General features: G+C 37.8%; 1 protein-coding gene across 2 annotated transcripts; it reads right to left on the bottom strand.

Annotated features, from left to right (window-relative positions):
- Nucleotides 1-91: 91 nt before the first annotated feature.
- slco1c1 (solute carrier organic anion transporter family, member 1C1) lies at nt 92-20,604 on the bottom strand. Of its 2 annotated transcripts, XM_058080136.1 has the most exons (15): nt 20,297-20,604; nt 19,088-19,239; nt 15,452-15,593; nt 12,476-12,608; nt 11,578-11,699; nt 11,353-11,499; nt 10,787-10,885; nt 9,682-9,927; nt 7,830-7,994; nt 7,444-7,639; nt 6,447-6,612; nt 5,829-6,001; nt 4,719-4,783; nt 3,450-3,567; nt 92-3,369 (listed from the first exon to the last, which is right to left on the bottom strand). In XM_058080136.1, exons 2-15 carry the CDS (start codon nt 19,160-19,162, stop codon nt 3,132-3,134), a joined length of 2,085 nt encoding a protein of 694 aa, XP_057936119.1. In that variant the 5' UTR covers nt 19,163-19,239; nt 20,297-20,604; the 3' UTR covers nt 92-3,131. The 2 variants fall into 2 exon arrangements, with proteins under 2 accessions (XP_057936119.1, XP_057936120.1); XM_058080137.1 differs by lacking the exons at nt 19,088-19,239; nt 20,297-20,604 and adding an exon at nt 12,692-12,750 and having other exon boundaries at nt 15,452-15,595.
- Nucleotides 20,605-26,762: the final 6,158 nt, after the last annotated feature.

The raw sequence follows: 26,762 nt of genomic DNA, 5'->3' as shown, positions 1-26,762 counted from the left end.
ATTCGAAGTGTTCCTTGAGGGCTTCCGTGGGGTGTACCTGGGGTACCAGACCACCAAATTCAATACAAAAAAATAATGACCGAAAAGGAAATGCAAATAAATAAGGTACTTTTTTATTTATTGTTGTTGCTCAATGGACAGCTTTTTTCAAACCTACAGTACAGATTTTAGTATGTATATTTTAAGTGAAAAAATAAACACTTCACTATATATTTTGAACATTGTAAAATATATATACGTATTTAACTTGAAGGCCCCAGGTCATGTGCCTGTTTATTTTACCTGAGATAAAGAAAAGCACAGTGTGTGTTGAGAATAAAAGGCTATTTTGCATTGTCCACACCTTTTGTGTTCTGCACTTACACTCAACATGCCACTTTCTCCAGGGAAAGGTAAACCAAAGGAGTTAGCAGTGGAACCTCCGAAATTAACACACTCTTTTCCATTATGCCGGTTGTTAAAAGAAAAAAAAATCACTATGTATGGGGTCCATCTATGGGCATCGTAAAACCTTTATGGCAACCAGCCTGTTTTATGGGCACAAGATAATTAAATATATCCAGACATTGTTTTCTTAAGGTGGTATTTAGTTTTATTATTAGAAAAAGTCCTTGTTAGCAACCTATTAGTGTGCTACGATATAGAAGCAGGAAAAGGAAGTCTGACTCTGGAGTTCTATGCTCTGAAAAGCTTAAAAAATGTTAACATAAAATGCAATTTTAAGATTGTACATGCATAGAACAATTGGGAATACATATAAATGACTGAATGGGATTATTTTGACCTTGTGATGACAAAGACACACAGAGACCAACAAGAGTGCCACATTCTTGCTTTGCCATGACATATTTCTTATATTTGTCAACCTTCCTTATGAAATGGCACTCGCAACTTTCTATGGCAGAAAAGCAGAGACCTGTGGTGAGAAACTACTGAATTCAAGAAATATGAACAGGAAGGTGGTGATCTCGCTGCCACATTGTGTGTTTGTCCCTTTGATTCGTCATTCATCATTGTTTTATGCATGTAAAACCATAAATCATGTTTTTTGTTAACATTTTTTGGCTTTCTGGAATGCCTTAATTTGTTATGGGGAAAAAAACGATTGGATTACAGTCCGTATTCAGTACAGTACGACCTCGTGGAACAGATTAATGACGCTAACCAAGGTTCCACTGTTACAGCAAAGATAATGGATGCAATAATGGAGTTGGCACTACATGCCATTGTCCACTGCAAAAAATATAGCACAAAAAACATGTTGTGACACACCCCAACTGCTGTAGCACAGTATTATCACTCCAATCAGGTACAGTAATCGAAAACAAGAACTTCTTCTGGGTGCCAGGAGGTATGGTTCCAGACCTGCTACATGAGTACAGAGGGAACCTCTGTTGTGAATTGGTGCAATATAAAAGTGTTGGAAAAAGTACAACAAATGTCGTTTAAATGATATGAAATTATATGTGTATTGGCTCCAGCATAATGTTAGTCATCTGTAGACCAGTGGTCCTCAATAAGCAGCCTTTGTGACCAAAGCTTTTCATTTTGCAGGACAAACGTCACCAAAATCGTGTCAACTTTTTAACAATATTATAGCCCTCATGAAATAATGTAAATAAATAACTCTGCACTCTGCTCTCTCTGCTGCCCTCTGCTGTCTCGGCGTTGCCGTCCTGCAGAGGGCTCCTCCATCCTGCTCCTCTGACCAGCACACCTGCGCCTCATCTGCTATTAGGCCTTCTTAAACCATGCCGCCTTGCTAGTCCTTTGTCACATTGTCAACATTGTACATGCTTTGTTTTCTCTCCTGCCATACTGCTTGGAATCCTTATATGCCTTTATTCCTTGCTGCCAACTATTCACTGATGTTGTGTACTTTTATGTACTTTTACTTCCCAGTGACCACATGTCACCGACGTCTTTTGTTGCACCTTTGGTTGTCATTACAATACCTTCAATACGCCATATTGCCTTTGTCTATGCTCTGGCATCCACAACACATGGCACCCGTGCCAGTGGGCATAACTATAGTCATCTATAACCCAATATAAGACATATAAGTAAATAAACCATGACTCGTACTCGTGTGTTACTATAAATGTGTTCCCTTGCCGACGGACAGGTAGTAACGTTAAGGTTTCATTAGGGATTATTGTTCCTGTCGTGAGATGTCAAACCTGCAATAAAAGGCTGTTGTTCCAGTGTTGTCTCACCGAATATGACACTAAAATGACTGACACCTTTCAAATGGTCGACTATTTGTTGAGTCTGTACTGTGTCGGTCTGAGCTGCTTTTCAAGGTGTGGGTTATAGACGGCAATAACAGTAATAAGATGTCAAACCTGCAATAAAAGGCTGTTGTTCCGGTATTGTCTCACCGAATATGACACTAAAATGACTGACACCTTCATATAGTCGACTATTTATCGAGTCTGTACTGTGTCGGTCTGAGCTGCTTTTCAAGGTGTGGGGGGGTAGACGGCAATAACGCTCGTAACGCATGCTGACTTAGAGCAACTTTAGGACGTGGAGGAAGTGTTGACTTTGAAAAGGTTAAAGATGAGCCAAAGAAAGCGAAGTACATATCACATGACAACATCGTTTTTAGCGTATTGTATGGCTGTTACACCAACTTCATTTTATATCCCGATAGTGGGGTTTTTTTGATGAAAAAAAAATTCTACCATTGGTTGAGTAAGGACCAACTCTCGGGAATCATATCCAACGTGTCGACCATAAAAATCCTGAGTCAAAGACAGCCCAAAAAGAGATCATTGTCAGCATCTATGAATGCATCCTCTCAATGTCTTATATTTGTGTTATACTTCATTTAGCCATTTTCCTGCTGGAAAATGCAAAATGTGCTTCAATATGTTTCTTGTTTTATTAATAATAGACCATATTCAACCACAAAAAAAGCATGATTTATTAATTATCGGTAATATATTTTTTATAACCAAGTGAAGTGGTGAAATTTGAACTGCCGAGAAAAGGTTTGGTGCTTGGACGAATGTAATTGAGGACCCCTGATCTAGACTTCATTGAAGAGCCCTGCTTCATATGATCATATTTAACGAGTCCTTGCAAATCTCACGTGTAGCTGCGTGTGTGTGCGTGTGTGACGAGAATCACAGTCGCGTCTCGCGTCCCGTGCCATTGTCTTTACTTCTTTGTAATGGCTCAGAATTTGTGATGACAAATTCTTCCTTTCTGAGCGCCTCCAGCTCAGTTCCACCATTGGTCAGAGACCCACGGAGGGCATCCCGTTCCTCCCTCTGTAGCTGCCTGCTAAGCAGGATGAAGCCTGGGATGCAAATGAGAAAGGAGATTGTCCGCAGGCTCAGAGTCAGGCCCAGGTATGCTATCCTGAGAGGCGAGGATTTAGAAGATTAAAAGTCATTTGGAAATACGTACTGTGTATGCGTAATGATGAATATGCATTCTACCTGTAGGCCGTGGTATTGTATATTTTGCAGGCCCCTATTCCACCGCATCGCTTCTGTCCCCATTTCAGACAAGTGGTGTCGATGATTGCGCCGAAGTAAATGGGCGCTGGGATTCCAGCTGTAGAAGCGTCAACATGCTTTCAGCCATTGTGTAACCTATAAAGTAGCACATACAGTAGATCCCCCGCTATCGGCTCGGAAACCACGCACGGATAAGCAAATAAACATGAGTAATTCAGACACCCATAAACAGATTTTTTTTTTACACTAATAAAGCCTGGATGATGCTGACGCTCTCCGATTTGTGATCAACATTTGCAATAAAAAGGAGTTGCAATTGTTAGATTAGATTAGATTAAGCTACACTCACCCTCCTCGTCTCGCTTCAATTGCCATTGTTCACCCAAGCTAAAAACCCTAAATATTAGTATCTGTATGTAGTTAATTAAGCATGTGTGGGCCTTATATCTACTATACATTATTTTAAATTGACATGGATTGATCAGAAATTGTATATTTATTATCATTCCGCTATATGTGTATCGTGTGTGTGTGTAAGTGATCTGTAAGACTCATTATTTAATTAATTTTTTTAATGATCTGTGTGAAGTCGGTGATGCTAATCGCGGGTTAAAAGCTAGATAGCCACATCTGGTCCAAGTTCACAAGTTCACAAATGTGTGCTTGTCAACAGTGCAGTTATGTCTCAATGCCCGGGTAGGTGCCAGGGTGATGAATATAGTAGATGACTCTGCGGGTTGTGAAGTCTATAGTTATTTGAATTTGTCACGTTAACATACCACCTATTCATGCTATGTTGATCTCCATTTTTTTTGCCATTACCAAAACTTGCCTTTCCAAATGAAATGTCTGTTCTTGGTCTCTGATTATATAAAATACATTCCCCCCCCCAAAAAACTGACTTATAGTCCAGTGCGAATTATATGTGTTTTTTGGCTGGTAATTTCAAGATTCACGCTAATGCTAAATCCTCACATTTTTCAGTTTAAACTGTAAATATTTCATCGTCAGTAAAGTAATTAAAGAATTTATTTATTTAGTTTTTATTTTAAATATAATGTGCAGTGTTGCCAATGCATGGGAATGAAAACTTATAAAATTATTAAATTTGACCTTTGAACAAAAATATTAAATAATTACAATAATTATTATTTTAAAATCAAGCAAACATTGTTGTTTTTTTAACAGAAATCATGGAATCTTGAATGGCGAATATGAGGGATCCACTGTAGCTTCTCAGGGACTTACCAAGAGTGTGTGTTGCCAGAGCGTGGAATCCCAAGGCAAATGATTTTAGCTGCGGTTTGATGCATCTATAAGTAAGCAGGCATGGAGACATTTGTATTACATTCAACAAAACATGTTTACAAATGCCAGCAAAGACACCAATTCAAACTTTTAAGAGCTTCAGTTCAAGTCGATTTCTTTAAGTAGAAGAATCATAGTAGTAATTAAAAATACTTCTGTAACTGTTGAATAAAACACTAAAAAAATATATAATTGTGTAGCATTTTTATTCAATTTATGATTTAATTATGTTAAACAAACATTGTAATAAAGTGCTTTGGATTGAGCAAGGCATCCTAAAGTGCTGTAAATATGGAACATTAACCAAATAAGTAACGACAAACAAGATTGAGTTGTGTGATAAATACAATATATATATATAAAAGCATATTTATTATGTATGCATTCATTGTAATAGTAATATGTTGTACTATGTAATATATTAAACAATAAAACCTCAAAAATGAATATTGAATCTTCCTGCCGTAGGGTCTTAGGGAAGTAAAGACGTCAGTGATGACGTTTTTTGACCACCAGAAGCCCCTTGAGACGAATGCATGGTAGGACTAGTTATGGCTTACAGAACACTGCAACAAAGGGCACCCTTGATGGTTCTTTTGCTGCATCAGTGTCATCAGCTCATCGATAGCACTGCTAAAAATAGCAGTGAATTTGATAGGAATCATGCAAAGCAACTCTTTGTATGAACAGTAATACACCAACCTCTCTGACCTACTGTGCTTTGTGTGGCAAATTAAGATTTAATCAAGACAATGTGATGGGAGAGATGCTTTTTTAAAAAGGTAGGCACGGGACCCGGTGGGCTTTTTAGCTCCAGAGGCATAAAATCTTACACTACAACCATAAATGACCCATTTATGACCCTTAAATGTTGTCTCTGCTTACCTTGATCCAAATACAACAAAAAATTCCCCAAGATTCCCAGGCTTGTTATGCTTTTGCAAGGTTCATCTTGCAGTATCCGACTCAAAAGTCATGCAAGATGAATGGAAATGTCTCATACTAGCATGCCAAGCACATTCGTTGATCTTAAAGTGGAACGGTGCTAACCTGATGAGAAGCATGTAGCCTGGTGTGCCTCCCAAGGAGATGATAAATGAAGTGATGACGGACAGCGCTAGGAAGTACGGGAACATCCTGTCACAGTCATCCTTGTCAGGGCATTGACCTGTAGAGGCCGTGAAGTTGCCAGCCACACCGACGCAGCTACAGTTGGAGAAGACCTGGATACAAACGTTGTCATGCACATGTGATCATATGTAAACAGACACTGACCACATATCATCAATATCATTTACTTCTGTAAAGGTGCGGAAATTTGCAGGGCAAACACTTAAATTGCACATCCTAACAATGCGTCAATTATGACTAAAAAATATTCAAAATATGCATATTGCCATTTTTTCAATAATTTTCAAACATACAAACGACTAAATAATTTACAATAAATATATAAGGCATACAGAAAACACATTCAAAGAAGCTGTGAATGATATGTAGTACTCTACACTGGTCACGAGGTGTCAGTAATGTTACTGTAATGTTCAACGAGACAAACGCCAGACTTGATGGCTTTTATTGCATGTTTGAATAATTAATAATTATTAATTATTAATTAAATAATTTTTGTTGTTGTTCATAGACTTCCCATTTAACATTTTGACTTACTGTGTTTGTCCCTGAGCCAGTAGAGCTGGTACAGCCAGCATGACAAGGAGAAACATACGTGATGCCGTTCCCTCCACAAACTGGGTCCCAGTTATTTGTTGAACAAAAACATTGGGAATTGCAGGCATTGAACACAGACGGCTTTTCGTAAGATATCCCCGTCACACTGGAAGAAAGAGAACACAAGAAAAATACAAGATAATTGACTTTATCTCCAAGGCCTCTAACATGTAATGTCCCTCTGATGTTCTCGTTCCTGATCCTATCCATCCTGGTCACTCCCAATGAGAACCTTAGCCTACTCAAAGTTGTAATTTGACAAAGATAATGTAATATTCTGATTAGTATGATGCTATTATGAGGAAAAAATATGTTATTTTGGTAGTATAGAGTTGAAATATTACAGGAAATATGCTTTTCAAGTTCTAATGTTATAAGAAACAAAAACAACATAATGAAGCCATACCTTTTGGAAAATTAGGTTTGGAGATAGTGATATAATATCATGAAAATGTAGTCCAAATATTCACAAGGACGCTGCAAAATTTGGTGTGGGAATAAAAAAAGAAATGGAAAAAAAACAGCTGTAAAAAAAAAAAAAAAAACAACAACTGTAATTCTACAAAAAAATGAATCAGTTAAAACTTTTAAAGAAAAAAAAGAATGTGGGGGGAAAATTTAGTAGCATATAGTTGTTTTAAAGTTGTAATATTATCAGAAACAAGCAAAACTAAATACATTATAATTATAATAGTAATTTTGGGGGGAAAAAGGTTCAGGAAAAAAGTCATAATATTCGGGGCATAAAGTCAAAATATGGGAATAAAGTAATAATTATAACAACAAAATACTTTTTATATTATATATAGTTCTTATATAATTATAAGAACAAAATAAGAACAAAAATAGAACAGCAAAAATGTAAACAAAGAGCAAACAGCAAAGGCTTTTTTTCACCTGCTATGTCACAAAGCAGAGATGCAGTTCTTAGGCCCACCTGTTGTACGGAAGCGTCACCCCAGCCATCTTGGCGTTCTCACAGCTCATCGCAAAGAAAAACAATGACAGGATATAACCAATGAAAGATGTGACGAAGGCAAACTTTGCTGCTCCCATTATGTTCAGCTTCATCTTCTTCATCAGGAGGCCACCAGAAAAAATCCCAATCGCAACGGCGGGGATGTTAATCACACCTGATATTTAAGATTAAAACACAGAATCATTGTAGATGATCACCGTGGTAATTATCTATAGTAAAATATAATTTATGTAGAGGTAGAACAAGTCGAACAAACCATTCAAGTTTCAAAATCTTGTCAAACAACAACAAACGTGTGAACGCTGTACTGATTTTTCAGGCGATTTAAGACTTATAGTTCATACCCATTAGGAAGTTTGCCTTGGAGGCAGACTGCCTAAAGTGCTGCTCGATGTACTTGGGCTTGTAGGTAACCATGCCGATGAGAGAGTTGAGCTGGATGATTGTCACACACAGGTAGATCAAATACACAGGGTGTCCCAGTAGAGTCCGTGCAGTTGGAAAAAAGTCTGCCAAGTGAAAAGAATAGAACAATCTGTTAGTGAATTAGTCAGTGTATTTGGTAATGGTAATGGTTTTATTTCATTTGAACATGCATCAGATTACAATTGAATGCATCCCATAATCAGTTCACAGTTCCACATGTCCAAAAGGAGTAGGAAGAAGCAAAGCTTATTAAATCCTACCCCTCCATCTGGTACTTTTACAATCAGTAACATTTGTACACTTCCTGCTTTCCATAATACAGTTTAAGGTTTTTTTTTGGTTTTTTTTTTAAATAATGCATCTCGTACTGAAGTACGAGGTGATATGACCATACAATGACATAATGGGTACCATAAAGAACCATTTAGTGTTGATAATTGAGTGTAACATATCGTTTTAGTCTTCGATTAAGGGTTTAACAGGTGTGCAGAGAAAGGAAGGAGACAGATACGTCGTTGTTCATTGTTTTGTGTGCATTGTATCAACACACAATATGAGAAGGAAGTATAATAAGTATAATAACTAAACTTTGTCTTTATACAGGAAGTGTTTTTTGCAAAAATATGTCCTTATTTGTGCACAGATTATTATAACATTAAAATTAATTATTTGGTGATGGGGATACCCCAGGTATGGGGGACCGTGCTTTTTGTCGATGATGTGGTCCTGCTGTCGTCATCGAGCCGTGAACTACTCTGACTGGATCACTTTGTAGCTGAGTGAAGCAGTCGAGAAGCGAATCGGCACAGGACACAAACTCTGGGCATTTTGAGTGTGACACCGAGTTATACATGTGATTACTATACCTGCTGCAAATTGGTGAATATAGTTGAAGTCGGCACGTCTACAGCTCTAACCAGAGTGAAACAGCTGCATGGTGCATGTTTAGTCGATTTAGTTCGATTTTGTAGGTTTCTTACCATGAGAAATGGAACTAACTATTCACTTGCTGCTATGAGAGGGAAAAGTCTTCTCTGTGAGCTGAATGGAATTAAACATCAATCCATCCTTTTTTTTTTCTTTTGTTTGCATCTTGCGATGCTCTTGTTTTCTTTGTCAAGTCATCTTTTTATGTTGTGAGTGGTTTGCATGTTCCCTTGGTTACAGTACTTTTGGACTTGCTTTTTAAAATCATGACATTTTTGAAAAATTATTTTCTGCACTCATGACTTGATTCTTGTATTTGGGTGCGCCTGATGAACTCTGCAAGATGGGCGGGGGGAAGGCTTGCATTTTCCCACGTTTCCACCCAGTTCCTTCGCCCAGACATGGTGAATTAGAGGGATTGTTAAGCGAGACATAACCAGACCATGCCAAAAGACGTTGAGGCTCTCTGCCCAAATTACTCCTGTTCTTTTCAGTTTGAAGGGATGCCAATTTGTTTGTCAGTGTGTCAGCTATTTCTCTAAAGTAAGCCCTTATTTTTCCACTCGTCTTGTATACTAATATATTGATGATGGGTTCATGTATGTGGACAGGGAGTTAAAAGTTAGAAATACAGTTATAAAAGTGATTGTATTTAAGTCAAGTTTCAAACATAAGCATCTGTTTGATATGATGTAAAAATGTAAACAATGTCCGAGTTAACAAATAACCTCGCTAATAATAAAAACTCTAGTATGTAGTCAGCTGTCTCTTAAGATTAAGATATGCCTTTATTCGTCCCTCAGTGGGGAAATTTGTAATATACAATCTCATATCCATCTTTACCTTTTGCCATCTCTATGAAGCTCATGCGCTCCTCCGCGGGATACTTGTGCTTTATGGGGGCCGAGTTTTTTATAAAACTTGTCTGCTCCGGCTTCCCTGGGGTGCGCTCGCTACCTGAAATGTGCAATGAGCGTGGTAGGAACCAGAATGGAACAGCAGAAAGCAGGGTGATGATCCCTGCTATGATGTAGCCCAACCACCAGGCTCCAACCCAGCGGGAGTCTGCTGGCGTGATGCTGATGCTTTCTGTGTTGGGATTAAAAAGAGAGAGGGTTGCTATCGTATAGAATAAAATAGGATGACATGCACATACTAAATGGAACTTAATTGATTTAATTGGACTAAGTTAGCCAGATAAATTACAACAAGAGGTGGTCCCGCCAGCCTACATGGCAAACAAAGGTTTTTATTAGGTTCTTATGAGATATAGTGTAAACAGTATAAATGATTTGAATGATATTTATGTGCTGTTTATATTATTAGGTCGCATTTGCTTCCCAAAGGCTTTTAGGGGCCCAAACTGTGTCTTAGCTATTTATGTTATTATCCCCGCTGAAACTGGACAGGTACGTAGATCACTTCCATTATTCACTGCAGTCCACTGTTATGTAATGGGACCAGCGGGAGCCATTGGACATCATCAACTCATACCGTAATGCAGTTTCAATAAATATGGCAAACTACAGGGGTGTGTTGCTTAAAAAAATCTAAATGCATATTGTTATATTAATAACCAATTTGGAAATGTCATAAAAGGTGAACTTGTGAGAACACATCTGCCTCTCCAGCACTCTATTTGATTGAAAGCTCCTGTGGATCATGAGCTAAGTGATGCTAATCCTGAACACCTGTTCACACCGCCCCTCAACTACACCTGCTGGGCTCGCTAGTTTATCTGATAAGATCAGGTCATGTTTTGTGAAGGGCTTCTTCATTGTTTCTTTTGGAAACTCTGCAATGTATTATATATTTTTGCTTACTTTCGTGGTACCGTTTACAAGACGGGCACCAAGACAATATTTTTCACAAAGGTCCTTCTGAGTCTGGTCTGCAGTATGTCATGCATGATGCCTATCAGTACATAATGTTTATAAAGCTGACTTACCCAGTTTTACAAATCCAATGTCCACATAAATCTTTGCACATAAAGAGCCTAGCAGGTAGCCAAAGACTGGCCCCACCACCGAAATGGTCTGCACACAGCCTAGAACACACAAGATACTGTGACAAATATGATATGCACATGAAAACAATGGCAACAATGTAGTAAACAATGGCAACTGCAACAAACAGATTTGTTTGAGCTGGAACTCATCGATGCGCAACATCAGTCACGTTTATTGTACATGTTGCTCATATTTATCGTGAGAAAACACAAAGGTGGATCTCTCACTCCTATATTGTGTCTTGGTATTTTAATTACAGCTCTAAAAGGTGTTATTTTGAAATACCTTTATTGAAGAGAAAATACATTTTAAACAACATGATACAACATGATACTGTAGTAGCGTAAAATATGTATTTAAAATACATAACAAAATTAACTGAATTCTTTCTAAATGCAGTCTCCTGTGACTGATGCTCTCCCTCGAGCTGTCCTATCTTTGTTTGTTTTTTAGGCAATTCATTGGGGTACGCCATCTTATATATCAGCATATAGTTTTTCCTTACCCACATACAATGCCGCATTCTCCTCACTAGCAAAGTCATCTATATAGGAGATCCCAAGAGGTTGAACAGGAGTCTCTCCAATCCCTCGTAGGACATTTCCAAGGAGCACATATATCCACATGGAAAGGTTGGAATCTCCTTCACAACCTGGAAGAGAGGATTATATTGCCAGAATATATCTGAATGTGTTTGTATCTGAACAGATTCCCTCACAAACACACACACCTGTCGCTGGCACCTCAGACAATTGACTATATTGGCTGGGTTCAGTTGGTGAGACGGACGGACAAGGTGAGAGGTTTGGGGTAGCATTCACATCCCACCGTGCAGATGATTCAAATTCATAACTGTAAAGAAAGCATATAATTAAACTGTTGATGAAAATGATATGAAACATATTATTGTATGGATTGTATTTACTCCCCAGCTTTTATCAGCTCTCTAGCCAATTATCTATTGTCGCCAGAACAGAAATTAGCTTCGAAACTTTTAAAAATGTGTTTTCTTTATTTTTCTAAAGCTGTGCTTTCCCCTGAAGTCACCACACTTGATCTATTGCAGCGATGCGTGACTTCATCCCTTTATCTCAATGCACTGCCATTCATTCATGTATAAAAAGTAATCCGTCGTTTATTGCAGTTAATTGGTTACAGAACTGACCGTGATAAATGTATTCATGCAAAATTGAATAAATTATTTATGAATGGAGTATTTTTGTAGTTAAAGCATAGAAAACCTGTTTACAACCTTCTAAATATATATATTTTTACATCATTAAAGTCGTCTAAACATGAACTAGCACCCCGTATAGCCACCTTTACGCTCGTATTACTCAATTTAGTAGATTAAACAGAGAAAGTAAGTATTTTAAGATATAAATAAGACTAAATGTGTTCCTTCGGAGAGCTGAGTGGCAGGCAGGAAGTGACGTCGGAGGTTCAGAGTTGAGTTTTAGCTTGCCATTGATTACGCCTGCAACAATAGCCTGTGTTTTTATTCGGGATTTAAATTCTGAATTATTGTGCCTGTTGTAAGATGATTCATCGGTATCAATCGTGTTTATGATAACTGAACTGGGGTGTGAATAAAGTGGCGAGCAACGTTTTCTGAGCCCTTTACTTACCGTCCAGTGATGAAGTGAGGCAATGCGATGATGAAGGTGCCAACAGACATCAGTACGCAACCCACTGCAATGATCTTTGGCCGATGGAGCTTGGCGCCAAAGTAACTGACGAAAGCTATTACTAACAGGTTACCTGGCAGAATATATAAAGTGTGCAAAGTATTAGGGACTTTATGGAAAACACAGACGAGTGTATTAAAAAAATGGAGCAGCTACCTTTGCTAGCTTACTGCTGCAAAATAAGCTGTAGATGTACAGCAGGAAAGCAAAAGCATCTGCATGAAATAATGAGATAAACATACTTCATTACATGAATACATTGCAGATATTTTGATATAGTAGCCAATAAGAATGAGAAGTAATAGAACTAAGCCACATTGGAGACAAAGGTGAAGATTTTGATGACTGTGCATAATATTAATCCTGGTGTATTTCTTTGTGCTTATATTAGAGTTAGCCAGCTTTGCATAATGTCAAGTCCTTTAATGTAAATCTGCATGCCTAGCCAACCGACTGCTTCATTTTCAAGGAGATAGCAGTAAAGGTCTCGAAGATTTATTTCAGACAGCTTATACACTCCTGAAAAATTGCAAGAATCTACATTTTGCACTCTTGGATCTTAAGGAGGTTCCAAGTAGAGCTTCAAAATACTGCCGTTGAGACGCCCCTGCACAATCTGACGTTCCACTCCACCATAGAGAGAAAGCTTGTGAGAAAAACATCATGGCGTAAATACATACCTAAAATAACATTTAATACATGTTTTCGCCAGATTTTGCACTGTGGTCTCAAACTTGTTGAACTTACTAAACTTGCTATTTCACTTTGTTGGCAATTAATTGTTACTCCAAAAATGTTTGTGTCACTCCCATTTTTTATTTTTGTATTTTCAATCTCGACTTAGAGCCTCCTTAACGTCCAAGTTTTAAACTGGTCATCACATGTTAATGAAGAGTGTATGAAATATACATCAGAGGCGTCCAGTGAACCAAACTAATCAAGTCGGTCTGACCTCCATAAGGATCACATTCACTATGAAAGCACTCTTTCATCCTGTTTGCCATGTTCTTTCCGTTATGTTCCCTCCACTGTGTTCTCTTCTTTACAATTGTACCTCTCCTTTCTCTTTGCATTAACATTGCCCTTCCTTGCCATTGTGTCGTCCTGGTAACGGTCCTAAGAGGCTGGTTGCCTTGGCCACCTGTGAGCAGCTTTCACAGAGGAAGATGGACTACATATACATATAGAGTGGATCCCCCCGTATAGTCACACGCAACATTCTTTTAATCCTCGAAATTAAGTTATTTTTTTTCCCAGAAAACACATCTAATTCACCCTAAGTCAGTAACAGTATATAAGTATTTCATAGTAAAGCATCAACTGGACAGCATAATAGTGTGGATTAAGTAGACATGTCTTGGAAAAGCACTGACAGCTAGCAGGGACGACCACCGTTTAATAAGTGTGTGATGCATAATTTATATGCTTTGAATCTAATACTTCCATTTTTAATGCAAATATTCATCTTAAATCAGAGAATGTCAATGTAAAGTTAACGGGAGTTTGGAGGGGGAGGAGCGAACCAGTGGAGAATAGGATGGCACCTCGATGCAGCAGAATAATCCAGGCTTTGTCATAGTGTCAGCCCCTATGTTCAACCCCTGGTATCCTCCGTGAGCTCTCTAAAGCACCAACCTCCAGCTTCAAGCTTATATAGGACCAACAAGGTAGGAATATGAATGTCGAAAAAAACAACTTTGCCCCTGGAGGATATGGGCTTCACTTGATGTTTGTTGCTTTTTCTCTTTGGGTTACTCTGTTTCAGTTCTCATCAGTCTTGCTTTGGTCCATCTGTTTCCTGACCAAAAGGCTCCCTGCCATCCCTTGTTTTCTCCCTCACATCTTACAGTGTCAATTATTCTGTTTTAACTTAGTTTCTTTATCGTTAGATCTTTTGCTCCTCTTGTTCAGCGCCCTTTGTTCACTTTGTTTCACTTAGTAGAACGCAATGCGTATTTATGTAACCTGTTTTGGAGCAACGTCTAAAAGCACTGCTTGCATGATATATGGGCGCTCATCCTCGAAGTTCTTGTTCTATCCATCTTTGAAGGCAGTTATTCTCAACCGGTGGGTCGGGAACCAAAAGTGGCTCACAGATCCATTCAGTATGGGTCCCAGACAGCTCGTCAGAAATTATGTTAAAACTTAGCTTCTTGTTGTTTTTTATTATTATTTTGAAGTAAGATTTTAGTCAATGTAAGCATATTTTTCATTTTTAAATATTTATTTTTTTATTATGTTAATAATTATTATTATTATGCTATTTTATTATAATAACTTTAACAATAATAGTAATAATGATACATTATTTGTATTGAACTTTACATTCTGGGAATCTCAAAGTGCGACAAAGTAAAAATGAGGTTTATAAACAAAGCAGGAAGATAGTTATGAAATCCAAATTAAAACTAAACCTATACACAAGATTTAAAACAAAGATTTTAGTACAAAGAATTGTACTACTTGCACAGTGAAATATCTTATTTATAATCTGTTTTTATACTTGATTTTAACTTGTGCATTGCCTGCATGCAGTTTCTCCTCGTTTCTCCTCTCCTTTGTAGACATATAATTATGTGTAATTAATCAGGTTGTGGCCATTTGAGTACCCCTGTTCTAAGGATTATCGATAGGTATCAATACTCAGTATTGTACCATCATAGGAATGTATGAATAGGGTTCATAAGACAATGTCATACACATGACGTAAAGTAATATAAACTCTGCATGAACATCCAAAGATCATTGCCTGTCCTTGCTGGAGTTCTTATTGGAAGCCTGAGATGAATCTTTGAATAACTCTGCGAGCCATTGAGATTCTTTACACGGTGAAATGGTGGGGTGAGCGCATGCCGTGGCTGTGACACGCAGGCTGTAAACAATATCAAAATAGCAATGACAAGCAGACCTGCTCACCCATCTCAAAGCTCCCGTCAATGATGCCCACTAGGTAACTGGGGATGTCAAAGCGCCTCTCCAGCTGAGTTATTGTGCTCTTCATGTAGCTCCCCGACAAAGCCTTTGCAAAATAAGCAAAGGACAAAGCCACCAGGAACATCTGTGGGGATACAACGTTGATTAGAAAAGGATAAGGGCAAATGAGATCTTCCGAAAAGGTCTGCATTAAAATGCATCAGATGTAGACATGGGAGAATACAGGTGACCACATGAAATAACACCCCTATAGTTACCTTTACACTCCTACTATTTATTATTTACACCATATTGTCCAGCTAGCTGCTAGCGAGCAAGCCGGTGAAGTAGTGAGCTAAAAAGCTTGCTAGCTAGCATATTTCTTTTAAATTTAAGAAGCCCAAAACTTACCACATCCACACAGAATGAGAGGAGAACTTTTATTCACTCTATCACGTCAGACATGCCAGTAATGCCAACCTTTCCAATGTAATAGTACGGTAATGTAATATAAGGTAATGTCTCAATGTTTTGTGTCCTTACTGCCACCTAGTGACCAGAATACTACATATCACTTGTATTTCAATATGTTTTGACTAGTAATAGACCATAGCCTACCGCAAAATATCCGAATATTACTTACTACTGAAGTAGCAAAATAGCAAATAATGTGTTACTCTGCAGCCCCCACACCCGACCCCATGTTTCCTGTCAATCTTGCATAACAAGATTTATTTCTGTCAACGAAAAATAAAAATACTTTTTAGCCCTTAAGTGCTTGGCCCCAAATGCAAATAAGTAAGCTAAGTTGCCAGTTGGAATAGTGGCATTCACAATTACTTGGCACATTTTGAGATTTGCAACAAATGCTGCCATTGAGCCACTTTTAATCACCCCGAGACTGTAACAACCTTTAATTAGTCGACAGAATTATGCATAAAACAGGCTGCACGGTGTCCTAGTGGTTACCTTGTTTCAATTAGCTCTCCAAAGACTAATTTAGTATCAACTTCTGTACCCACTATATTAGGAAAGTGGGGTTCGTTCGTAGTTAGGAGCATGTCGGGTGACCAATCGCAGTGGAGGCGGGCCGTGGGTGGAATAAATTAAAACAGACCATTTTGGCGGGAAGAACAAATCCAAGGAAATACAGCTGGAATAATGTAAAAAGTTTTCTGTGCAGTTTATTGTGTGTAGCTGCTCTATAGAAGTCCACAACTCAATACAAAGGATCGAAAAATTAGCACAATAGGTCCCCTTTAAGTTATTTTAAGTGCACAAACACACAAAGGGTGACAATGATCTGCTTGGCTTTCGCATGAAGGATAAACAAAGTGAGTCAGAAAAGCTACAGGTTTATTTTCTTTATGTTATCACCCACAAAGAGATTGTTCCCCAAATCATGTGTACACCTTGTTCCAATTAATGCATACCAGATACACAATTTCACCTTTGACAGTTTATCATTATCATAGTATAATTTCAATGACACACAAATTACTACTATTGTTATTCTTAAGAAAAACACACCCATGATACGCTGCTAAACCTACAGAAGTCTTGGTCTATTTGCTATAGATGCCTAAAATGCAAACAATGCAGCCGGCAACTGTGGCAACATTGAGAGCAGTAATTAGGACATTACAGATCCGCACAGTTTGTACATCGTGAACACTTTGTTTTAAAGCTTGCTGAGATCAACCCCCGGAACATTCACAGCTTATCTTTGACGCAATTAGAGCAGGTTTATCCAGGTGTGTAAGCTGTGAGAAAATCTTTTTAACGTGCTGACTGTATCAAAACCAGGGGTGTCAAACTCAGGGGCTGCATGCAGGAAAATCCACTTCCAATATTTTAAATAGCATGATTTTAATGAAACAAATAAATAATACGAAATAGGGCTGGGTGATATGGACTTTAACCATTTTCACCAGTATCATGTGTCAATGGCGTACGATGGAGTCATCAAATCATTGTTCACAACATAGAATCATTTGACTCCATTTGACTCTTGTTTAAGGATGGCGTCACCCAATCTCTAGCTTTACTGGTACAAAAAAAAGGAAAAAAGTGTACAACAAAAGAACAGGATTAGATTTGCAGGCGACGGTGCCGTGTCCCACCCATGGAACAGAACAATTCTGAGAAGAAATAAAGTCTGTATTATGATAAGCTGCTTGAACACCATTGTCTCACATCACTTTCATCTTGGGGGAGGGAATCAACAAGAGGGTTTGATCTAATTTAAAACTTTTAAGCAGTTGAAAAACGGCTTTCAGCTTTTTTTTTTCCAGGTTGTTTGACGTAGGAGAAAAGCAAGAGGAAAGTCTGAGGTGGTCTAATAAAAACAACATGACATTCACACTGTGGTCTAGGTTATTATGCTGCTCTTTCTTTAAGAAGGACAATGGATGTGACCTTGTGAGGCAGATGGACAGACGAAAATAGCAATATGTCTCAGGTCATTCTCTATTTGTATTTATCTCTAGAAATAACGGTTCTAATGTATTTGGTACTTTTTCTTTGGAAAACAAGCACTTTGTTGACATCCATTTGGTGTCGCAGGTTAGTGCAGGCCATCACCTGAGTCAAAAGGACATGTTCTCATTCAGTTACATGAAGAAGTGTGTCCAAACGTTGAGGATTTCTTGGAGATAAGGGTGTCCCAATGCGATATTGATGTTGGATATGGGTGCGATTCTATTGACCTGTATCTAAAATGTCCGGAATTAACACTCCGATACAAGCAATCCATTCGAGACTCCGTTCTAGCACTTCTATCCAACAGCGACAGATTACAACAGTTTGTGCTACCAATTAGCAAGAAGTAGGAGTGACCTGTGAGTGAAAAAGATGTTGCAGCCGTCATGCACAGGTTTTCCTGTGATGGCAAAGAACCGGGCAAGCTTAATACAACCAACCTTATTGTGCTGTCCAAAACAAAAATTATGCCTAGCCGCCACTACATTGTGGATAAAACTATACACCAGATAGATAAAGAATTAAATGTGTTTTTCTCATACCTACTGTTGCTGACTATTGTTCTGGTATTGACTAGTGTTGTCTTTTTTAGAATAAACGTGATGGATCATTCGGAGTGTCAATTAGCATTGATTTAAGATGAATGCAAAATCACGGCTTGGTGTGAGAATACTGTAAATAAAACAGTTGTTGACACAAAAGCTAAGCAGTTTAAATTTGCCATGTTGTTAAGTCAAGTTTATTTATATAGCCTTTAATCACAAAAAAACTCAAAGTTGTTCCCTTACTGTTCTGAAAATTAAAGGATCCGTGGCTTTAAAGCCCAGAAATGTATCAAACTGTTATTATTGCGTACCATTACACCCCTAATCAGTCGACATATCATCGTATAGATATTTAGGTTGCCCACTGGTAACGGGTATTATTAAATGGCAATGTCCTAAGAACAGAATGCACTCTTAAGTTAGCTCCCTTTTTTTCCATTCATCCATTCATTAGTATGATTTATCCTGGTTGCATGGATTAAGATTGAAAGGCAGACTACACATTAGACTGGTCACCAGTCAGTCACATAATTACAATGAATGGGTCATTGACTGGGAATCCCGACATTAGAATGAACCACTGCACTATTAACAACCTCAACTTTGCACTTGCCTTGAGACTGGAGCAGGAGGAGGCACATGTTTTTCTGTCCTTCTGCACGCCGCCGCGCTCAGTTCCCACCTCCATCCTCCTGAAAGGTCACCGTGTCTCCTTTGCTGTAGTCTACCACGAAATGCAATTTCTTGCCACTGATGCATGCAAGCCTGTAAAATTATAATTAAACCATGTGACCCTCTTATTCTCAGTGCAAACAGAGCAGGAAAGGAAACACACAGAACAGTCTTGAGCCGTGGCGTCAAAGAATACCGCATGTGTACTTTGACGGGCTTCACAGTCATTCCGATTTACAACAAAATGAATCAAAATGCAAACAATCTGGCTATGAAATGTAAGTCATATGGGCAAAAAATAGTAATAACACAATACATTATTCCAAATATGTATTAGAATCTTTCATATAAAACACAAATGGCTTCAGGTTGTTTTTTTTCTGGGTCAAAGTGACTCTCATAATGACTGAAGATCCATGATTGAGATTATGTTGCACTGATCACCATTATATATGATTCAAAATAAATAACAACCAATCTGAATCCATATAGTTAGGTAACTGTGTCCAGATCTGGGCTCCAGTCCACCTGTTGAGGACACTTCCACTTTGTTAAACGACAGAGGAATCGATCCTATTGTGAATCCTTTCCTTTACACATTGACTTGTTTTATTATTCATATCTAAAATATCAGACACTAGTCAATATCACAGTCCTATAATTTGTAGTAAATGCAGATATTAAAATGCATAATAATATTACACACTTTGCACCTATATTTCTAAATCTACACCTACAGTATTAGTATAATATATAAGTAACATATTTCAACAAATATTTTGTTTTTGCAGATAGCAGCTACAGTTGACTCTATACTCCCTGCTGAATATGTAAAGGACATCACTCAGAAGAGAAGGCCAACTGCCATCGTGGCTGAATCAATAATTCATAAAAGAAAAAAACATGAAAAATGAATAAACACCATGTTGTACTCACAGTCAATATTTGTTTGTAATAATTACACTTAAGAAAACAGTCAAAAGTGAAGCAAATCAGAATTTCACTAAAATGAATGAACTCACGGCATGCGCAATGATGCGTTCAATGTCTTTATCACAACGCTTTACGATACTTAGCCTTTAGTTGACACTTAGTTGACACAAGTGTTATGTTATTTTTAAAAAAAAAGGCAGATGGGCGAGTTGCATACCTCCGTGGGAAAGAATGGTTCAGTAGCTTTGTATTCCAAGATGTGGACCACAGGTAAAGAGTCCTGTCAACCAGCACCGCTCAAACTTCTCATGAGGATTGGAGAGGAGAGGAGGCGACGCCGGTTGTTATTGTCAACGCTGTGAGACGAAGCTCTGTCCCTTGAGTTCATTTCAAACCGCTCGTCATGTACAAATACCTGGGGGAAATTAATCCGTTAAAATCAAAAAAGGGACATCCTGAGCGGACACCCCGTCCACTTCAAGGCAGCGAATCACGTGCGGTCAGGAAGTGTTTTGTTTGTTGGAACTGCTCTCGTGCTGTTATAGAAGCTTCGAGTCTCACGCGCTCTCTCTTTCTCGCGCGAGCGCTCTCTCTCTCTCTCTCTCTCTCCCCAACCACCCCCACCCCCGGGTAAACTGTAAATTATAATATTTTACAGTGTACATTCCTTATATTTGTCGTGGCTTGTACTTTTTATGTCATGTCTGTGCAATAATAGCGTTGGTCTGATTTCCACCCACATTGCTTTAATGCCTTCAATCATTTTCACTGGTTTTAAAACAGGCAATTTCTCTCCATAGAAGCAAATGTGTTGGTTTCTGTGTAGGTTTTTTTGACAAGCTGAAGAGGTGATAATTATTCAATTTAATTCTATATTCATTCAGCACAACCTGTGTAGCTCCACAGGTTTAACAACAACAGCATGCCAAGATAATTGCATTGTTGGCGTGGCTGTGTAAAAGTACATAGCTAAACATAAAAAAAAAACACTCACATCCCCGCATAACCACGATTCAGTGAAATTCACAGATTTTTGAACGAAAGTGCAATTTTTTTTCAAAATGTTTCCACAAATTAGGCTGCTTTTGCACACAGTGTGTAATAATCTTGTTTACCCTTAATCTAGATCATTTATAAACACGGTGGTACCTTGGTTTTTATTATTAATCCATCCCAAGGGTCTGTCAAAAACCATTCATTCATTTTCTACCGCTTTTCCTCACGAGCGTCGCGGGGGTGCTGGAGCCTATCCCAGCTGTCTTCGGGCGAGAGGCGGGGTACACCCTCGACTGGTGTCCAGCCAATCACAGGGCACATATAGACAAACAACCATTCACACTCACATTCATACCAATTAACCTAGCATGTTTTTGGAATGTGGGAGGAAACCGGAGTACCCGGAGAAAACCCACGCATGCACGGGGAGAACATGCAAACTCCACACAGAGATGGCCGAGGGTGGAATTGTACCCTGGTCTCCTAGCTGTGAGGTCTGCGCGCTAACCACTCGACCGCCGTGCCTGTCAAAAATCAAATCATACAAAATCTGAATCAATTTTTCACATTAAATATAATGTTACTCCATTAAAGCTGTACCAGACACCCACAATTCTTGGACAGGATTCTTTTGACAGGATAAATGAAAAGCTAACGTTTGTAATTTTGGATCGCTTACTATATACTGGAGTCACTTTATTGCAAATGTTGATCAGAAATCGGAGGAGACCGTCAACACTGAGCTAGCAGGAGTGTTTGGAGGGGGAGGAGTAACTTGAAGTACTTTACGGCGGCGCCTTAATGCATGCTGCGTAATCCAGGATTTGTTATCTGGTGTCAAAAATCGACATTTTCATAATCATTTTTGAACATTTTATGTTATTCGAATCATACTAGAGGTGCACTCACATGAGCAAATGAATCTGTGTAGTCGTCCTTCCTTGTTCACAGCTGGTACAGTGCACACTATTGAAAAAAAAGTCAAACACCTTTCTCAGTTGCTATGGTTACATGTAGACCACACAACAGGTAGTGACGACATTAGAAATAAGCATGTCAAGGCACAATTGTCAAGAAGTGTGAATAATTCTGTTAATGTCAGTAGGATTAGGCTTCAGAATTATTTTCTGAAACAGGAAGCCACAACATTAATGCCGTATGTATGTTGATGACGGCCTCGGAAGGTAGCATGTCGCTTTTTTCGTCACAATTCTTCTGAGGAATTCTGTTGCGTGACCGTGGCTTTGGCCTACATAACGTAAGTACAGGCGTCATGTGATTAGATAGGGCTTACAGCTCCTTTCTAATATCATATGACAAACAGAATGCCACTTTACATTCAAATAAGCAGGGATTGTCCTGCGCTACAAAACACAGTGGCCCCACTGTTAAATGCAGTCACCACATATTACTTTTCATAAAACCCATGAAGTTCATGATGTTCAAGCGCTTTTGTAGTCCCACAAATGTGTTCTCATGCATGATTTAACGTCCAAGTGCAAGTCATATGAGCAATTTTTAACAGAAAAATAAACAAACATCATATTCAAATGTGACACTAGCGGTACATTACATTGCACTTTTATCCTCCAAGCTGCATCCATTACTCTGAATAGAAAAATAGATAATTCATGTTTTTACCATGGTTGTGATTACTGTTTGAAGTTGTATAAAAACAGCACTAAGTATGATGATATGTATTACTACTTTTGCAAGGGCAGACTCTTTGACACAGCTCCAGTAATAGTATCATTTGATTATACAGTTTGCAGGAAAGCTACGATGTTATTAAGTCACTTGTCACGTGTTGTTGCAATAATCTGATTAAGCATGCTGAAACTGGAATGTGCTTTTGAAATGAGTTTATTTTGGAGAAAAAAAAATGAATGGAATTACACACCATGCAGTATTCTGCCGATGTGTTATACTCAAAAGTTGTATGTTTTTGGCATGTTATTAAGTGAATATTTAGTATTTGGAAAAAAAAGGCTTAACTGGGTTTAATTTGGGTTAGTAAAAAAGGTACTGTAACGACATCATAGCGATGCACGAAGGCTGTACCAATTGAAAAAAAAAACAACTCTAAGGGTCATTAAATGCAGCCGCTTCCTCTCATCATGACTATCCTTACAGGCCTTCTATATCCCATATAATGCAAGTTTAACGTGACATTTGAAAAGACTGCCATAATGTTGATCAACCATCTTCTCTGTTACCCGGAAAGAGAGTTTCTGCAGTGATTCAGCCTGGATTTACGTATATAGGTTAGGTTTCGAATACAAGGGTGCCATCCATTTGCAAGAAATCACAACAATACGGAAAAAGGTACGCTGTGGAAAAAAAAACCCAAAAAGACGATGAGGTGTGCTGTTCATCACACTGAATCACATTAAAAACGTCACCCCCTCCAAAAAAGCTTTGACTTAAAACTAATTTATTTACTCTTACAAGTGCAAATGAAGCATTTATCAAAACATAACAATAATAAGTAAATAAGTTACTGCTGCCATGAAATGTTTTTTCTTCATAAACTGAAACAGACCTACTGATACTTTATTTTAATATGCAAATTGGTTAGAAATTAACCTTTTTTTTGGTATACCCCTTTCAGGAGAATGACCCATAAAACAAACACAGACCAATTGGACCTTATTGTGTGTAAAAAGCATCATGTAAAGTGAGGACAAAGACACGGGCAGCATTTATAAATCATGTTATTCAACAATAGTCACATTACAACATCAACACTGCTTTGCTAGTGACATGTTCTAATAATCCCTATATATTGTATAGTTACTTTGCAATACATTATGAAGAGGCACTTCCAGTAAATCTGGCAATAGAGGAGCTACAGTATTGTGTCTAAATTACAAAACAGTAAAAATAAATATTTTTCTAAAAGGTTTTTGATATAATATAGTTTTCAATATGTACAGTATATATTTTTTTATACAAAGTCAAACAATATCAAGGAATACAATGTGATATTCCACTTAAACAAATACTGGTGGAACACAAAACTTCCCCATCCTGTAAGTATTGCTACATGTGTTGTTGTGTTGTGAGTGCAAGATACAAGTGCCTGCTATAGTAGAGTTGAGGAAAACAAACATTACAAGCCTTGGTGATAAGTGTGTTTTGGTTTCAAACAATGCACCATTCATAAAATGTATATGAATATGCTATGGCACAAAAAAAAAGAATGTTATTTGGTTCCAAATATCAAAGGGCTTTACCGCTAAGAATAGAACACACTTTTGTCTCCACACAATAACTTCTTTGTTATTAAGTATGCGCACATGCATGTGGCTAAATTATACTAACAGAACACAAGACAATGTTGTTTGCTTGGTTTCATTTTGTGCAAATTACAAAAAAAAAAAGAAAACAAACGCAGAGCTTGACGGTGTCTTTGGTGGGCAGAGGCGATACTCAGGTGTGCAATGAATCCTTCTTATAAGCAAGGAAATAGTTTAGTTGTAGTTTTATACCCTGCACTTTTGTTGGTGTCTGTTTTCATTTCAATGACATACAAAAACAAATCAAAATCATTCATTCCGGGACATGAACTTGTATTGCTAGTATTTTTTGTCTATGCCTATCATAGAGCGCTACGAGCATAAGCAAGAAAAGAGTGACATTAAATCTGTTCCCACAAGAATTAAAAGAAAGCACAAAAAATAAAGCGCTATCAACATCACTATCAATAAACCTCCACGGCTAAATACATAATGCAGTCATGCTGCAACACACGTTGTTGACATGCTGCACAATTGCAATCCAATGATAATAATATTACAAATGAGCGGTTCAAATATCTTCCTACTAGGCACAGTGCATTAATTTTTGTGCAAAAACTTGTGAGAACAGCCTTAATTAACTTCAAAACTACTTTTCTAGACAGTATGATTAATGTGATGTCATTTTTAGACAGCGACTTCATTATATTTACGCTATAAATCAGCCAGGCTATGTCAGAATGTGAATATTTTTACCAGCTCATAAAAAAATGACAGCTGAGGCTTATTTTAATGACAACTTTTTCAAAAAAAAAACAACCCAAAACCAATTAAAATAATTAGAATAAAAATTAAAGGGATTTATAAAACAAATCTTTGTCGGAGTTATGCAGGGAAAGTGAAATGAAAAACAAAAATTGTAAATATTGTGGAGGGGGAATCAAAATGCAATTTTGTGAAAAAAAATGAAGCAATTAAAAGAAAAAAGTCACAATTTTTTCAGAGTAAAGTCATAATATTTAAACATAAACGTATACCTGCATGAAGATGACAACGGAAATATTTGATCAATCATTTAACCAGAACAAATTCCTTTTGAAGAAATATTAAGAATTGCACCTGATGAATATATATGGCAGGTCTCTATAGAGACAGACAGTGGCAGCCGGTCACAGGCTGTTGCCTTTAGGTTCGTCTAGGAATTCTAATATTTACTCATTAGCATAAAACTTTTCCCCCCCTGTGAATTGCATCCTTTTATTCTTTGAAAGTACTCCTACTTTGCAAAACGACTTCTGAATGATGTTCTAACAGCAATATGTGTCTCGGACACAGTTTGTGAGTGTAATGTCCGCACACTCCGTGGAAGAACGCAGCTCATTGGCATTAAAACTACGGACACACACAAAAAACTGTTCCAAGAAGGGCTTACCAAAATTATGGAATACACACTATCATGGGACCTTTGAAACTTCTGGAAATAAAGAATAATGTAATATAATAAAGGATTACAATTGTTTTTCATCATGTGATTTAACTTTTGTTTTGAATTATGGTCCTATTAACCCTTCATATTCATACATTTTATACACAGTCTAACCTCAGTTTTGGATGATTTGATGAGAATCTTTGCCAAAGTTTGCCCCGGTTTTCATACACTCAGTTACACTCATACACAGTTTTTCCACAGTAGTCTTCTTTTTATGACTAAAAAGAAAAAAAAACTAAAAAGACTCTGTTTTCTGTGAAATCAAGTTCCCTTAACAAAATAACCCGCCATGGGGCCAAAGAAAGTTAAGAATGCCTGCCATTTCTAACTTGAACTTGCAAAGTAGAACAACAACATCCACTCCGCCAATGTTAAATGTTGTGTGTAAAATTAATGTATAATTATGCTCTATTGTTATTTCCCATGGAATGTCCTGTCATTTTGTCATGGAACAATAATGAAAACCAAGGTATGACTGATAACCAATACGTCTTGTGTCGCAAATGGCTAGTGATTTCCATTTCTTCTACACAATGTTTTGCACACTAATCTAATTATAGCAGTGCTTCTCAAATAGTTGGGTGGGGGCCGTCCTGGGGGATCATGGTGAAATTTATCATACTCAACAAGCAATTTAACTCTCCGTTTTGTTGCATTTTTGTGGTTTCATTTATAGATAGATATGAATAGATCATCAGTTTGCTAATAGTATTTCAAAATAGGAGAGCATGTGCCTTGGGGGACAGAAAAGAGTTATCACCATTTGTGACGTAAATACGATGTGAATTTGAACCAATGATGACGGTTGACATGAGCATTCACACACATACGAAGCTCCTTCAGTTGAAAACCTGAATGAGGCAAAAACTTGATGACTTGGCTCATTCTGCCTCCAAAGTATCACATTGTGAGAAACATGCATGAACATCTTGATTTTTAAAATTTTTTTTGTTAAAAGA

The sequence above is a fragment of the Doryrhamphus excisus genome, chromosome 8 (assembly GCF_030265055.1).
Source record: "Doryrhamphus excisus isolate RoL2022-K1 chromosome 8, RoL_Dexc_1.0, whole genome shotgun sequence".
Taxonomy (NCBI): domain Eukaryota; kingdom Metazoa; phylum Chordata; class Actinopteri; order Syngnathiformes; family Syngnathidae; genus Doryrhamphus; species Doryrhamphus excisus.
This window is presented reverse-complemented; position numbering and strand designations above follow the sequence as displayed.

Coding starts and splice junctions, on each gene's coding strand:
- slco1c1 (XM_058080136.1), bottom strand. CDS start 19,162: ATGGAGGTGGGAACTGAGCGCGGCGGCGTGCAGAAGGACAGAAAAACA. Junction 7,640..7,829: donor CAAGGCAAACTTCCTAATGG/GTATGAACTATA, acceptor CTTAAATATCAG/GTGTGATTAACATCCCCGCC. Junction 4,784..5,828: donor GGCTACATGCTTCTCATCAG/GTTAGCACCGTT, acceptor GCTTACTTATAG/ATGCATCAAACCGCAGCTAA.